Consider the following 16,468-nt stretch of genomic DNA (forward strand, 5'->3'; position numbering starts at 1 on the left):
TTTATACCAAAGGTTGAAATTTCCAATACAAGGTTCTCCGTAACTTTTTCTTCAACTAATTGTAAAAATAAACTCCAGTATCAATATAGAAAAAAATTTATGAGCGTATGAAATTTATTTTTTTACGAAATCGAGTAAAATAATGATATATTTCAATTTAAATATAGGTAATATAATATATCCTACTAATTATCCTAGATTGATAAATTATCTCCGTTCAGAATCGTTTTTCGTATACAATGAAACTTGTCATTACATTCAAATTTAACACATCCATTAAAGTGACCTACTCTCCATCTCTACTATATACAGCAGATATGATATCCACCTGTCCACCTTTTTTCAGTTGATCGTACAATACAGCTCAGTAGGGACAGATTTAGGGGAGGGCTGAGTGGGCTGCACTTGCAGCCCAGGGCCTCCCACAAATCCTGGGCCCCCACAATTTTATGATATTTAAATTAGGATACAGGAAAAATATTATGATGATATTACTAAAATATTAAAATATAATAATATTAATACTAAAATATTATGATGATAATACTTATATTAGTTTTACACGATTTGATTGTTTTTATAATTATTTATTATTAAATAAGTAGGTAATTGTTACTACTTCTAAATATGATAATAAATGTTATTTAATAAGTAAAAAAATATATTTCTGCCTTGTTTATGTAAAAGGGCTCCCAATACATTCCGCCCAGGGGCCACCATATACATAAATCCGCCCCTGCAACACAGAATAATTATCAAATAAAAAGCGGAATATGGAGTTCATTTTATAAAATTAAAAAAAAATATATTCGACTGAATTAAGAATAATTACTGACGTTATTTGCGTGAAACTATTGACAACCCGTGTAATTAATTCAAGCATGAAGCATTCAGTTAATATTTATTTTCTAAAACCATTACCTATTGTAGTATTCATTCGTTGTCTCGTTGAGTTTACATATAATTTGTTCGCGTTAGTACAATCGTTAAAAAATTGATACAAGGCACACATTTAGCAAAATAATGAATTTGTTTTGGCTAAAAAAATGTCTACATTGCAAAAACATCAAATTGTTTAAAAAACTTTACAAATGTTCATGTATCATGTGACACAATATGTCACAAGAAATGCCCTGTAAAATTTATGCAAATGATGGCAAAAACAAATGAAATTTTAGTCGTTCAAAGTTCCGTGCAGCATAAAAATTATAGAAGACAAAGGAGACGGTTTGGAAATTAGAGAAATGATCAAAATTTAATGAACCAAGTACAAAAAACCTGCAGTTTAGTTGTTGAAAATAAATTTTCGCCTATTATAAAAAAAAAAAAATGCGACTATAAAGTATGAATCTATTTACAATCATTTTTAACTGTGGTAAGAAAAACTTATGAGAAACCTTGTACTAATTATCAAGATTTTTTACTCATATAAAAAATATTGGTAACTTTAGGTATTTATTTCAATTATTTTCGATAAACAAATTTTATAATAATTATATTTAATTTATATATGAATTAGAAGTTTAAATATTGACAAAGTTCAAGTATATTTTTGTAGGGAATTGAAACTTTTATGAATATTATTATTTATTTTATTAGCTGTATGTTCTCGTGTAGCTTATTGCACGTAAAAATGTATCAATGTTCAATATTGTTGCCTACTGCTAACCTAACCTAACCCCGAGTGTATAAACAATAAGTACCAGACGAAATTAGACGCCCATATAGATTAGTTATATTTTGCTGTGGTACAAATAGCATCTCTATTCGAAACATATTTATACATTTAAATACTATATAATTTCTAATAATAATTATTATTAAAAATTGTTTTTTTGTCATCTGTGTTACCAAGGTAACCTACAAATCAACAAGACTAATTATGTTTTTATTTATTTTAATAGGTTCGTAAAAACTATATTTTGAAGATCGCAAAGGGCTATTGACGAATATTACAATGGCTATAAACGTTTTCCGGACAACGCGAACCATTTTGCAAAAAAACCGTGAAAAATCGGTCTAATAGTTCCTGAGTCTGTGTTAATCTAGGATGGATATACCAACATCCATTTTTATGTATGTAAGATATACACAATGACAATTTTCAAAATATTATGTAGATTAATTTTAAGCTATTCAGCTATTGCCTGTATTTTTACATGAAATAATATTATAGGTTGACTGTTCAGATATCTCCGTTCAGAATGGTTTTTCGCGTACAGAACGATATAAATCATGGAATTCAAAAATACGATACCCGTTAACTGTGGTCTGTGACTCACTCGACAGTCGACACCAGCTATAGGTACTGTACAGACTAGTACAGTAGGAGGATACCTTTCTTATTACCGCGGTTTCGGTGGTTGATGGACTTACCAGTCTTTTGCTCTGGCGTGATTTTCGTTTTGCGTTTACTTAACAGCTTTAACCGAATATGACGGTCTTTAGGCTGGACTCTAAGGTCGTGTTTTACAGAAGTCCTGCTGTCAATCGTCTTTGTTCTTTTCGTTTTACGCGAGAGCTTCTGCAGTTTATCCTGCAACTCCCTCGCGTCCATCAACTCCATGTAGGTTTGGACGTTATCGTCGGTCCACCAGGGATACTTGATACAGCCATAACGCTGAGAGTGGCTGCCATGGGACGCGGATTTGGACACTCGTTGTCGGTGGGTCTTCTTGGCCGGCAACCTGGAAACGGCGGACCGCCGCGGAGCATATGACTCGTTGCAGGTTGACATCGACGACTCGACCGTCCTCACCGTCACGTCCGCTTGAGTGGCACGACCGCTGTCGAGCTTGCAGGTCACGCGCCACCTTACCTTTCTGACCACGGTAACCTTAGCCACCTCGGGCGCCGTCCGGTCGAGAACAGTAATTGTTTCTGTAGCTGTTCCTACGCAGAATTGTTGGGGTTTCTTATTACGTCTGGCGCTGTTGTCTTTGGAAATTTTATTCATTTTGTGTTTGTGTTAAAAATGTCTATTATATTAATACATTTATATTATATTTAGATTTTTGTAATGATTTTTACCATTAAAAATTAAAATCATTTTTAATTTTTTATTAATATTTCGAGAGCGTGGGCTGCACCCACCTAAGTCCCCCTGTTCCTCCCCCCAAAAAATCCAAAAAACAAAAACAGGCGAATTTAATAATAATATAATATGTATAATATGATACGCTTATATTAGTACGGTTTATAATATTATATTATATTAGTTTACTAGTTATCATTTAATTGTAAATTCTCGTTAATCGTTATCTTATATTTTTGCGTAGTACACTAGTATGTAGTATTATAGTATGAAAATAGTTTTCCAATAGAGACTCTCGGATTTTCTAAATTGGTTGATTTCTTATTGTTAATATGTTTGACCGTTTGACGACTGTAGTGTTCAGACGTTCAGATTAATATCGTTTTAAATGTTTTAATTTTTGTAGCTTCATTTTACCACAGCCATTTTACGCAAGCAGACGACCAAAATAGTTACCATTGTAAAAAATTTAACCTCCAGCTTGCAATTTGCATTGTAATGATACGTATTATTTCAGCATATTAAATTTAAAAATATTTCATTAATTTCTTTACTCTTAACTCTTTATATCATTTCAATTTATTATACTTAAGAATAGAATTTAATAATAATATTTAATAATCTAAATTCTAACTTTAGAATTTAGATAATTAATTTAAAAAAAAACATGTTTTTATAATTAATGTTTTCAATGATTAATAATATAGACAATAAAAAACGATTGTGAACGGAATGAACAGAGACGGAATTAAGTTTCTATTATTAGTATGGAATTTTGACAAATTTTATAATAATTCTAACTTCAAACGCTAAAAAATATAGTGCATATTATGTATTAAAGTTTTATAAACTACTGTAGGCCATTTTACCTGCGTTATACAATAATTTTATATGGTAATATAATCAATTAAATATATTTTTATTTTTAACATTAGGAATAATATAGTTATATATATATAAATTTAAGTAAAACATAAATAACTGAAAATGTTTTAATATCACTTTTATGAACAATTTTAAAATAGCATCCAAATTCCCAATAGGTATTTTTATATTTTTGGAAGTTTTAGTCAAATTATATAAAACATAATATGGTTATATAAAAATCAATAACAGCAATATTAACATAAAATCATTAAAAAAAAAAAAATTATAATTTGATCTCAGTTTAGAAAAAATGTTTAAAGCAATAGATAATTATAACCTAACCTAACCTAACCTCGCTCTCATGCACATTCGTCGAGACATATCTATAGATATTAGATATAAGTTATAGACAGATTTGTTAAAAATAAAAATCGAAAATTAGAATTTGTTTATAAAATGTAATTATTATATTATATATATATTTATTTTATTTTGTATAGTATTCTGCACTAATGACTAATGTGGGTAATATATGGCACTAATTTGAATAAATATATTATAAAATATTTTAAAAAAAATAGTGTGATGTTTATGGCCCCCCAAAATCAAACTCTAGAGCTGCCACTGAACTGCTTTTCTGACAAATTATCTATATAGTCCTAATCATTATTTTCCTGAAAAATACGGTTCCATATCCTTGTTATACATTAACGTACACCCGTTGGGTGTTATTTATTCGAGGCCGAGGGTTATATTTTTGCGAGGTCTAAGTTTCCAAAGTTACTTTTTCGCGATACCTATTTTCATTTAGATAAAAGTAATTTTATCTTTAAAAAAGGTTCCTCTGATTGGCAACATCTTAAAAAAAAAATAAATAATCATTGTATAACTTAACAGCACATGAGTATGTGACATAAATGTTGTATAATAATAAAATATTCATTACCATATTATATTTATTATAATTTATAATTATATAAATTATTAAAAACGCAAGACCGGTTGTTATTGCGTGATATATATTTATAATTATTACATCGCACGTTGCTATCACGGACTATGATATATATTTGTCATTAATGACTAATCAGTAATCACTATTTGGGTCCATAACATGGTCCACGATTGGGATATTGTTCCGTTTTAGGATGTACTCACGTTCTCGCCAGTCACCAAGGCGGCACGACTATAATATAGACAATAATATTAACTTCCTGTAAATGCCATCAGACATTTTCAATGTTTCCATTTATTATCTTTATTATTCGATTATGATGATATTATTATCTTGGTCTGTGCTAGAGAGCCTTGAATTAAAAAATGTCTGAATAATAACATGAATAAATATTAAATAACGTCATGTATACTAATCATTCCGTAGAATGTAGATAACAGCGTTATGATATCATAATATTATACAATAATACACATTGTGCAATTTTTTATTATATATAAAATTATAAATATATTATAGTATTATTCGGACCATTTACAATGACAGAGTTAGATGGGAATACATTTTATTCGTTCGTTGTTACGCGTTAAGACTTAAATAATAATATTAATAACTACTTAAAAACACAGATTATACGATAGATATTGACCATGTGAGACGATAACGCTTACGTTTTTTACTGTTATTACTTATTTGTTCGATTAGACTTTAAACCAAAAGCGCAATAATAGTCGTCAGTGTTGTGTTACAAGTACGTCATTGTCGTCGTTCTTCTTCTTCTCTACGTCTTTATAGATTTCGTTCGAATTTTGTATAATTTACTCGGTTTACGATGTGATTTAGAGAAATTACATAAATATAAATTATATATTGCAATTGTCAATTACAGTTCGTCAGCTAATGGTGAAACTCTACCATCTGACAATGAGTCACGACATAGAAGAAACAGAGTAAGTAAATAATATCCCACCATAACAATTGGTGGGGTTGATTCTGAGCTTATTGTAAACATTTTAAACATCTACGATCTACCTAATTATCTTCAACAACACTTTAACTAGAAGCTCATGATTGAGCAATATTAACAACATAAGTATCTTATAAAATGTAATTTTTCAAGTCTCAAAAATGTATCAGAAGTAGCTAATATAAATATTATAGTAAATAATTAGAATTATAACTGATTATTTACTCTTCTGTAAGTATTGTTTATAATTTACACATATTAAGTAAAATTATCATAATTCATTGTGATTTCCACTTTAATCTTAACAATTTGTATTTTATTTTCAGAAGGTTGATAACCGCTAGGGATGAGCATAAAGATTCAAAATGTCGTGGTTTCTGGTGTCAACTTTTTCTATCATTATTTGGTATTCTGTTTCTATTTACAGGAATTATCATGGCTGATTTGTGGCCACAGATATTTAACAACATAATGAAAAATGTAATGTATAATTATAATTAGTATATGTTTTGAGGTATCTACTATCTCTATTTAGTTAATTGAAATCTCACTTTTTCTATAAAATATGTTTTATTAAAAACAATGCTAAAAATGCATATATTATACAATAATAGTTGACTAATTTTATTTTACAGAAACTCGAATTAGAAAACAATACTCTAACTTATCAATATTGGAAACAAATTCCAGCACCATTGTACATGAGCATATATTTGTTCAACTGGACAAATCCAGAAGCTACGCTACAAATAGGAGATTTACCAATATTGCAACAGCTAGGACCATATGTTTTCAAGTATGAAATATAAATATTTTATTACATTTAATTAAACGTTGAATAATATATACAAATAATTAATAAAAGAAATTGAATGAATTAACATAGGTATAACTATATTTAAAACTATTCAATACTGTATTTATACAAATAATGCAAATAAAACATGTGCAATTTCAGAGAAAATCGTACTAAAGTCAATATTACATTCAACAATAATGATACAATAACATACATGCAGTTGAAAAGTTGGAAGTTTGATCAATCTCTTTCAAATGGTTCATTGTCCGATAAGGTTACCACAATAAATATTGTGATTAACGTAAGTCTTATGGTATATTGAATATTTTTATTTTAATAATATCAGTTCAAAACTTTGTAGATTTTGGGTGAAAAATTACAAGCCATCAATAAAAATTGGTTATTTGTTCTTACAAACTACTATTTGAAACTATCAAACATTAACAAGCCATATGTAACAAGGACGGCTGGTGAATTAATTTTTGATGGTTATGACGATCCTCTTGTGGACATTGCAGTTAAACTAAAATCTTATTTTCCCATTGATTTGCCATTCAAAAAAGTGGGATGGTTGTATGGTGTAATATATATTATCAATAATTTGCATGTATTTTTTAATTAATAACTAAACAACTTTACAGATGAATATGTCTACTTCTTCAGATGGCTTAATTAATATGTTTACTGGAAAAAATAACATTGAAAATGTTGGGCTAGTACATTCAGTCAATTATAACACCAAGTTGAATGTGTTCAAGAAAGATTGTAGTTATTCAAATGCCTCTGCAGGCGATCTATGGCCTGAACACACTGCTATGCAACCTAACATATCAATTTATATACCTGGTATTTGCAGGTAAAATAATGTCTTAATTAAACCAATTATTTATTCCAATTAAAAATTAAAAATATTACAATGATAATTTATCAGCTAAATCAGTTTTGTAAGTATATTAAAAAAATTGTAGCTTTATAATACATCTTTATCATTGCCTTAATAAATTATATCCATAATAAAAAAAATTACTATGTTAACCAAATTTTTAAAAGTATCTTAATTAGTTGGTCTTTTAGATTACATTTTTTGTTTTTATTTTATGTGTAGCCTAAATCTATTATTTAAAAATAAATTTTAAAAATGAAATAATTGTAATTTTAATTTTAAAATATTAATTAATTTAAGTTTTATAAAAATGTTTTTAATAGATTTTAATAATTTTTAGTGCAATTACTATGTTAAACAACAACTATACATTTATTAATGGTATGAAAGGAATTGAATTTGTTGCGGGATCTGATGTTTTTAACAATACTTGTTATTGTCCACCATCTGGATGTCTGTTACCTGGTGTACGGCCATTAAGTTTATGTGGAGACAATTCACTTCCTATATTTATATCATTTCCACATTTCTATTTAGCTGATAAATCATACAGACAATCAGTTATTGGTATGAATCCCAATCGGACTTTGCATGAATTTAAAATGATTTTGGAAAATGTAAGTAAACATTTTTATAATAATATAATTAGATATTATTATTAAGTATATACAATTAATAGTAACATATTTGTTATAGGATTATTCAATACCTTTGAAAGTTGATGCTAGAATTCAATTTAATGTTAAAGTAAAGCCTATTAAGGACTTAAAGTAATTACATTTTCTTTTCAATTTTTAATACAATATATACTTATTCTAATTTAAATTGTTTATAGAGTTTTGAAAAATATGCCAAAAATCTATTTACCTGTGTTTTGGTTTTCTGAAAGTTTTGAAATTCCACGCAACATGTCAGACCAGTTGTTGATTGTTACAAATGTATTACCAATTTTTATTCCTTATGTATGGCTTGTATTGGCATTAGCTGGATGTATAATGCTAGTCGTTAGCACTTACCTATGGGTGAGCAGAAAAAATGAATCTTTCACCATCTTGGATCCCTTGTAATAAGGACCGAACATTTTGTTTTGTGATGATCTCAAATTCCTAAAAGAAATATATTAAACTAAAAACATCACTTTACAGAGATATTATCATTTTTAACATGGCCATATTAAATAATTCTAAATTTTATTATATCCTTAATTATTGATAAATTAATAATATGACATAATCTAATGGACTATAGGTTGTTCTTTTTATACTTTACTTAATCACATTTTTAAATTATATAATTTGCCTATTATTTTATAGATTATTTTTAAGAACAGTATTTACTTTTTCTTTATATTATAACTAATTTAAATACTATTTTTCATTACCTAGCTATTGTGAGCATCCTTTTTTAATTTTTGTTTATTGGTAATGTGTAATTTATAAAACGTGCAAATTTTATATCAGACTAAAAATTAATAATTATAAAATAAAATAGCCAATCTACATACATAAGGCAATGACAGAAAAATCAACTTAAAGCCATTAAATAGTAAGAAATATATAAAAAAAAAATATTTTGAATTTTAACAATGTGTATGTTAAGGTCGCATTTTTAAATTTCATATTATGCAAAATTACTGCCAATCTTTAGAATTAATGTACAATTATTATTTGTTATGCAATATTAAATTTATTTTTGATTAAATGTGTTTGTTTTAATTTTGGTTTTTATCACAGGTAAATAAACTAGTATAATATTTTCCAGGTTATAAATAGTAAATAATAATGAATGTAGTATCTACTATATAATTAGTATTCAATAACAGAACATTGAATTTTATGTATTATTTTAATATGATTTAAAAAATTGGAATATTTTCGTTAATATTGAAATATGATAACTCGTTGATGAGTAGTTATGGATATATCTGTCATCAAATAAGTGTCCCTTGTAGAAGAATGACACTGATATTTTAATAATTCCAGACACGTTGATTCTATTCAAATTTTAATGTATACCACCCACAATCTTAGAAGATCTAAGATTGTGTTGTATACTATTTGTATTCATTTTATCAATAATTTAGTTAAAAATTAAAATCAAATATGTGCTTTATTCTGTTACGTATTTAAAAATATAAAAATTTGGACAGATATTTCTGCAATTATTTTATTAAAAAGAACTCACCATTTGAAAAAATGTAGTCATCAAAGGGTTAATGTTTGAGCAAACTATAAATATTTTTGGAAAAAAATAATAGTTGCCTAATTGATATGAATCCAAAAGTAACAAATGTAATAAATAATTATATTATATTAGTAAAATAGTATCTAAACCTTAAATAACATATCTATAACAAATAACAATATAAAATTTATATAAATTAAAACACGACATGGTCAAAGAAATACGCATTTTGTTAAATGAAAAACTAAATACTTTGTTTGTTATTTGTTTTAACAATAATTTAATATTATTAAACGTTGGATTTTATATTTAAAATAACAATGTTTAAAAAATACTGTGAGTAGTGCATTTTCTGTCTCTATTTTGGTTATTTGTTGAACGTTTACTATGAAAGAACAGGAAAATTTTCTTCATATGACTGCATTATGTTGCTCTCTGTATCCATAATTTCAAAAGGATCAAAGGCAGCCAGATCATGTCTGAAAATAGTTATATGAGTTACAATTATACATAAAAATTCAAACTCAATTTTAACAATTTGATTATAAACTAATATTTAACAATTAATAGCAACCAAATGGTGATAAATTTATTTACTTTAATGATAACGGAATGTGTAGGTCATCTATATTATCAATTTTCATTTCTTCCATATTCTCCCACACATTCACCATACATATATTTTTTAGACTAGGCTCTATGAAAAAATAATGAAATACAATAAATTGGTTTCAAAAGTCAAATATGTACTTAGTTATAAAAAAAATTTAATATCTTACTCAGATCTAAAACATGAAGGTCATCATGATCTTTGAGATCCACATTATACATTATATCACCCAGATCGTATTCCCGCAGTCTTGCAGGTATTGTTGGTCTGGGAAAAAGCGGACTAGTACCACCAGATATAAACACTCTGTCATTGACTACTTGACAAATCTGTCTTCTCCTAGCACATGGAGGTGTGCCCTTTGGTAATATTTTCATCCAAGTAGAACTAACTGGATCATATCGATTTATGTCATGAAAATGTAAGTCCTTGTTTTTATTAAAACCACCGAAGATATATAAAAAGCCATTATACACAACTGTAACCAATACAGTACATACATTAGTAACATTATCAAATTGTTGGTAAATTGTTTTGGCATACATGCAGAATGGCTGCGCCGTGCTATAGGTTTAGTGCCATGAATTTTTGGACGTATCCACTTTCTTGTAGAAGTATCTAAATAATAAATATTGGAACAATATTTATCTTTTTCAGTTTGTCTTGGTGCGTGCCAATCACCACGGCCACCAAATATATACATTTTATTATCAATAGCGGTTGCAGTATGAAAATCTCTATAGGATGGAGGATGTCCCTATGTAAAATAAACGTACGAAAATTGTTATTAGCTTACCTAAGAAGAAGATACAATTGTGTAATTAAATAATACCTTTGTTTTAACTATACTCCATACCATGGAGTGAAAGTTCAACATATATAGATCTGAAGCAAATAGACTTGGGTGTTCTTGAAATCCACCAAATATATACATGCAATTTTGAATGATGCATGCTGAATGACCATCCCTCGGCACTGGTACATTTCCATATACAGTTGGTTTTGTCCATTTTAGAGTTACTAAATTTAAAATAAATTGTATAAGAATTATTTCAAACAAGTTTAGAGGGAAAAAAGTAATTGAAAACCAAGAATCAGATCTAACATTAACTACTTACATAGCTCTGATTTGATTTTAAATATTATTATTCCAAAAAAAATATCAACAAGAAAATATAAATAATACAACTTTAAATATTAATAGATAATTTAGAGCCCAAAAATATTATATTTACAGTAACTAATTAAATATAAAGAATTTTTATGACTATTGGGATATAAAAATCTCAGCTGTATTCATAATTATAGCTCTGAATTTACATAAAAAAAACACATTTTAAATTCCAAAAATAGAAATCTAAAATATTCTTGATATTTCAATAAATATACTAAAATATACTTTTAATATTCTTAAATTCCTAAATTTTCTGGTATACTATTATTTACATTTTAATTAACTATAAACTAAATTTCATTAAGATAGCATTAAAAATTAAAGATATTATTTTATAAACATATAACATGTTTATAGTACACTTATGTTTCTAAGTGAATTAAAAAGAAATGAAAAACACTAGATGCTTTAGTCAAACATTATTGTGACATTACACATTTTTAGTTTATAATCACATGTTTGCATAAATTTAAAAATATATTTTAAAGTGAAATTAAGAAAATTATTTGTAGTGCCAAGTTGTAAATAAAAATTTTTTAATACTTGTCATTCAGTATAATGAATTTTTATTTTATTGGGTATATTGATTTAATCTATAAACAGATAAATATTAAATATATGATACTATTTAGTATTTACAAAAAATATGATGATTGATGAGTGATGAAAAAGATTGGTATCATGATGGCCAGGGCTCGAAAGTTATAGCAAATGTATATTCTAATTCATAGATAGCAAATAATTTATTACTCTAATAATTAATGTATAATGTATCAAATGGTGTTTGAAACAAAAAAATTTAATTTAATTTATTTATTTTTAAATTATAACTAACTCTAACTTTGTCAATTTTGAGTTTAGAATACATGTTGATAGATCAAAATTGCTTGAAAAAAATTTGAAAATGAAATAGTTAATAGGGGGTTACCATTTAAAAAAAATGAAGTTGTGTTGCGCATACACAAAATATATGAGAATAAAATTGTAAGGCATAGAAGTTGATAATCCATTAGTCTAGTTTAACGTATCGCAAACGGAATTAAAAAATATTCACAGGGTAATGAGTGATGAAGTGACCCTGTTTTCTGGGGGACACAGTATACAATTAATTATTTTTTGATATTTTTATTATATATTTTATGAATTGTTGTTTATTTACTCTTTTAAATTTTTAATCTATCATTCAATAATATTTCAATAATTAAAATTAAACTTAACTAAGCACTTATTATACACTTACTATACACTTATTTATAGATTTTGTACCAGAGGAAAATACTTTTTTTGATCAACAGCCAAGGGAAAGAATCTGGTATAAGTGGTATATATGTATATATTATTTTAACAAAGATTTAAACCTAATATCATTGACTATAGAATAGATCTATTCTATAATCAATGTTAGTATTTATAAACAATAAATGTAAACATGAAAGGTATTAAAATTCTATTCTAAAAGACCGGTTTGTTCATAGAAAAAATTATTATTTAACATGGAAATTTAAATTGTATTTTAGTTCTATTAACTAATTTATTAATTAATAACAAACTATTTATCTTTGTGTATTTATCAAGTCTTGACTTGTACATCAGTTCAACTATTAATATATTCATATTTATTTAATGATTTTAGTAGTGAATAAATAGTTTTAATAACAATGCCTTTGTAATGAAGCATTATGATTTTAAGATGAATGCATTGTAAAATATGTATGATTTTTTAAATTAACCTTTCTGATTTAATTTTAATATACAGTGTCCTGTGAGGATTTACCCATTGCGATATCTCCTAAAATAATAGAGATATCATAATTTTGGTTTTTTAATAAGATTCACTGGGACAAGAACTAAAAATATTTCTTGTTTTAATTTATTTTAATGTTTTGGTAAAAAAGTTAAAAAATATATTTTTTTATTTAATTATTTTCAAAAAAATTGAAGATAGCAATTTTGTAGAGTTCATTTTTCTGAAAATATTGACGTTTCGACATTTTAATTTCATTAATCTCCTGATTTTTAATATTTTTTGTAGTTTCATACTGAAACTGTTCACCGGCAGCAGTATGAGCACACGGGGGTTACATGTTTGATATAATACCACTATTTTATTAAATAATTCGCAGTTTTTTCAAAACTAGAAAAAATATTAAATATCAGGAGATTAATGAAATTCATATGTTGAAACGTCAATATTTTCAAAAAAAAATGAACTCTACAAAATGGCTTATTTTCAATTTTTGTTGTCTCTGTGGATCTTATTAAAAAACCAGAATTATGATATTTCTATTATTTCAGGAGTTATAGCAACGGGTAAATTCTCACGAGACACCCTGTATTGTATATATAGCTTCTAAAAATTATAGAAACTCTTATTTATTTGATAGGTACATAAAATCATAGGTCTTAAGAGGATATTACACCTGCATATTATCTGTCTTTCAAATATATAGCATATCACATTTGAGTGTTATGAGTATTATTAAATAATTATTAATATTAAACATAGGTAGTTGATCAAAAATCTAAACACCGTAAAACACCAATGAGATTACTCAGATAATAATCTTACTTTTATGTTTAACAATGGCCAATTAATTTAATATTTAAATTAACAACATTAAATTAGAATAGCTAGTAAAATAGGGAAACAACATATGCTCTTAAAATGTTTTTAATAATTAAGAAAAATATAATTGTAATTTCATTTAGGTACCTACCTATACAACTATAATATTTGTTTTTCCTTTTATAAAGATTTAAAACAAACAATCAATTACTTGTGTTGAAACAGTACAGAGTGTTGCAAACTTCATTGTCATTACGTCCACCCCACAGATAAATATTAGATCCAAGAGCAACGGCTGTGTGACCATACCTCTGAAACGGAACACATTTGCAGTCTTGATCATCATTTAGCTCCAGTTTCCACCATTTCAATTTCTCTGGAATTACAAAACCAGTAATATATTAGGTACACTAGGTATAGTCTGGGTCGTAAGAGCACTAGACTAAACGTCTAAAACATTTTACCTGTGTCTAGTACGTGTATGTCGATTGGCTTAAAGCTTTTGTAGTCTACACCGCTACAGTAACCGCCAAATGTGAAAATGCTTGTGCCGATCGCGACGGCTGCGTGGTTGACCCGTCGAGGGCCACCATACATGTGAACAGTCCAGTACATGGTGTGCGTGGTACCGTCCAACTAATGGAATCCGTCGCCACACCACTGGATTCTTACGTTCAAGGAGACTGACGATTGCGATACGCGGGCGACACGGATGGCGAGCTCGAACAATATTGTGCTTGGTACCAATGAATAGGAATCTTTTTTTTTTTACACCTTCTTATGATAACACGGACGTTAAGAAAGTCGGTCGCGACTGAACGAGAATTCGAGAACGATTTGCGATGGCAGGTCACACCAAACGAAACAGGAAGTTGATATACCTACGACGTGCGAAAACAGGTACAAACTACAGGGCACTGGTTAACGATTACACCATTACAATGACCGCACAAGATTACAGTCCTTTCGGCATATATAACTTACTGTGCGTAAGTTCGACTACAGTCGATTCTGTCAGGTACCTGCCCCGCCGTTGTAGGGATGCGAGTACGCGACGGTCGCGACGTACGATAAGCTGCGAAATAAACAAATAATCAACAACGGCCAATGATAAAGACGGTAATAAAAGACGACGACGATAATAATAATAACAACAAGACAACAAAAATATTTAAATAATAACAAAGAATGAACTATAAGTGCGTCGATCCTGCGGTCTGTCGCAGTCCTTTTTATCGCTACTCGCTAGGTAATGTCTCAATGTCTGTGGCCTGTATCACATTCGGTCGTCAACTAAAGAGTTTACTGCAATACTGTTTAGACCGCATTTACCGAGTACCACAGGCGCCCGAGCCCACGGGCCCAGGAACCATAGGCGACGGTCACAGTGAGCGGTGAACCAGACAGTTGTCGAAACTCGAAATAATAATAATATTAATAACAATTAATCTCAATTCGATTGTCCAAAATCAGTTATAAAAAAAAAAATTGATATTGATATTCTCGATAGGTGATGACGTTGACGTATAAACAAACGGTATGGGTGAATTAACAATTATAATAAAATTATTTTCAACGGGTGGGGAATAATACTGAATAACTCAATAACTATTGACTGTGAAAGAATTAACCACAGTGTCAGATCATATTATTATAGTTTAGGCCTATTAATAATAATAGATTATATTATTATGTAACCACTAACAAGCTACGCAAAAATATTTTTTTCATTATTATTATTTAAAACAATCTCTAAACATACCCAAGGCCGTAACTGGTAGGAAGGTCAATGGTCCGGACCCCCCTCCCCCGAAATTTTTAAAAATAGAAACATTTTAGTGGTGAGTATTTAGTTTATTACAAATTGTCAATAGGTATCTCGTATCTATATTAAAAATAATGTTGGACCCCTCCAGAAATTTTTTTTCAGTTACGGCCTTGAACATAACTATATTCGTTACTAAAAGCATAATTAATGTATGGATAATACTGTTAATAGTGACTGTAGACCTGAGCGAAAAATGTATCACTAATGGAACTTCGAGGTAGCCTACCGGCTAGGTATTGAGCCGAATAAATAATCGTTCAGAAGGTCTCAATATCATTTCCGTTTTGATGCAGACGCGTAATAGTGCTTAAATTGTGGAGGAGTATAAGTACGTTTTCTTTGTACACAATATTTTAACATTTTTAGCGTATTAAAATTTTATTATATAGTATAAATAAATACAACTTTGGCGTACTCATTCCTAGTTATGTCATAATCATTTATCCATAGGCGTGTTCAGAATTTGGTAGTCGAGGGGGCACAAGACATTTTTAAATCGTGAGACCTATTTGTTTAGACAAGAAAGATTTATTTTTTATGTTACAAGATTAAAAATTACAAAATATAAAAAACTTTTACTTTTAATTAATAATTATACTTA

At 27.9% G+C, this 16,468-nt stretch overlaps 2 protein-coding genes across 3 annotated transcripts; one reads left to right on the top strand and one right to left on the bottom strand.

Annotated features, from left to right (window-relative positions):
• The first annotated feature begins 5,756 nt into the window (after positions 1 to 5,756).
• On the top strand, positions 5,757 to 9,167 carry LOC113560602 (protein croquemort-like). 2 transcript variants are annotated; one of them, XM_026966579.1, is made up of 9 exons: positions 5,757 to 5,806; positions 6,150 to 6,303; positions 6,459 to 6,619; positions 6,782 to 6,923; positions 6,984 to 7,202; positions 7,264 to 7,478; positions 7,846 to 8,122; positions 8,202 to 8,275; positions 8,341 to 9,167. In XM_026966579.1, exons 1-9 carry the CDS (start codon positions 5,757 to 5,759, stop codon positions 8,570 to 8,572), a joined length of 1,524 nt encoding a protein of 507 aa, XP_026822380.1. In that variant the 3' UTR covers positions 8,573 to 9,167. The 2 variants fall into 2 exon arrangements, with proteins under 2 accessions (XP_026822380.1, XP_026822381.1); XM_026966580.1 differs by lacking the exon at positions 5,757 to 5,806 and adding an exon at positions 5,902 to 6,054 and having other exon boundaries at positions 8,341 to 9,166.
• An 858-nt stretch (positions 9,168 to 10,025) lies between these two features.
• On the bottom strand, positions 10,026 to 15,638 carry LOC113560850 (kelch domain-containing protein 3). The gene is made up of 8 exons (XM_026966957.1): positions 15,024 to 15,638; positions 14,504 to 14,920; positions 14,251 to 14,415; positions 11,132 to 11,319; positions 10,843 to 11,056; positions 10,469 to 10,777; positions 10,287 to 10,386; positions 10,026 to 10,168 (listed from the first exon to the last, which is right to left on the bottom strand). Exons 2-8 carry the CDS (start codon positions 14,652 to 14,654, stop codon positions 10,075 to 10,077), a joined length of 1,221 nt encoding a protein of 406 aa, XP_026822758.1. The 5' UTR covers positions 14,655 to 14,920; positions 15,024 to 15,638; the 3' UTR covers positions 10,026 to 10,074.
• Between the last annotated feature and the right edge of the window lie 830 nt (positions 15,639 to 16,468).

Source organism: Rhopalosiphum maidis, chromosome 1, assembly GCF_003676215.2.
Source record: "Rhopalosiphum maidis isolate BTI-1 chromosome 1, ASM367621v3, whole genome shotgun sequence".
NCBI lineage: Eukaryota > Metazoa > Arthropoda > Insecta > Hemiptera > Aphididae > Rhopalosiphum > Rhopalosiphum maidis.

Coding starts and splice junctions, on each gene's coding strand:
- LOC113560602 (XM_026966579.1), top strand. CDS start 5,757: ATGGTGAAACTCTACCATCTGACAATGAGTCACGACATAGAAGAAACA. Junction 6,304..6,458: donor TTAACAACATAATGAAAAAT/GTAATGTATAAT, acceptor TTTATTTTACAG/AAACTCGAATTAGAAAACAA. Junction 7,203..7,263: donor AAGTGGGATGGTTGTATGGT/GTAATATATATT, acceptor ACAACTTTACAG/ATGAATATGTCTACTTCTTC.
- LOC113560850 (XM_026966957.1), bottom strand. CDS start 14,654: ATGTACTGGACTGTTCACATGTATGGTGGCCCTCGACGGGTCAACCAC. Junction 11,320..14,250: donor TCTGTACTGTTTCAACACAA/GTAATTGATTGT, acceptor TTTTAAATTTAG/TAACTCTAAAATGGACAAAA. Junction 10,387..10,468: donor CCTTCATGTTTTAGATCTGA/GTAAGATATTAA, acceptor ATTTTTTCATAG/AGCCTAGTCTAAAAAATATA.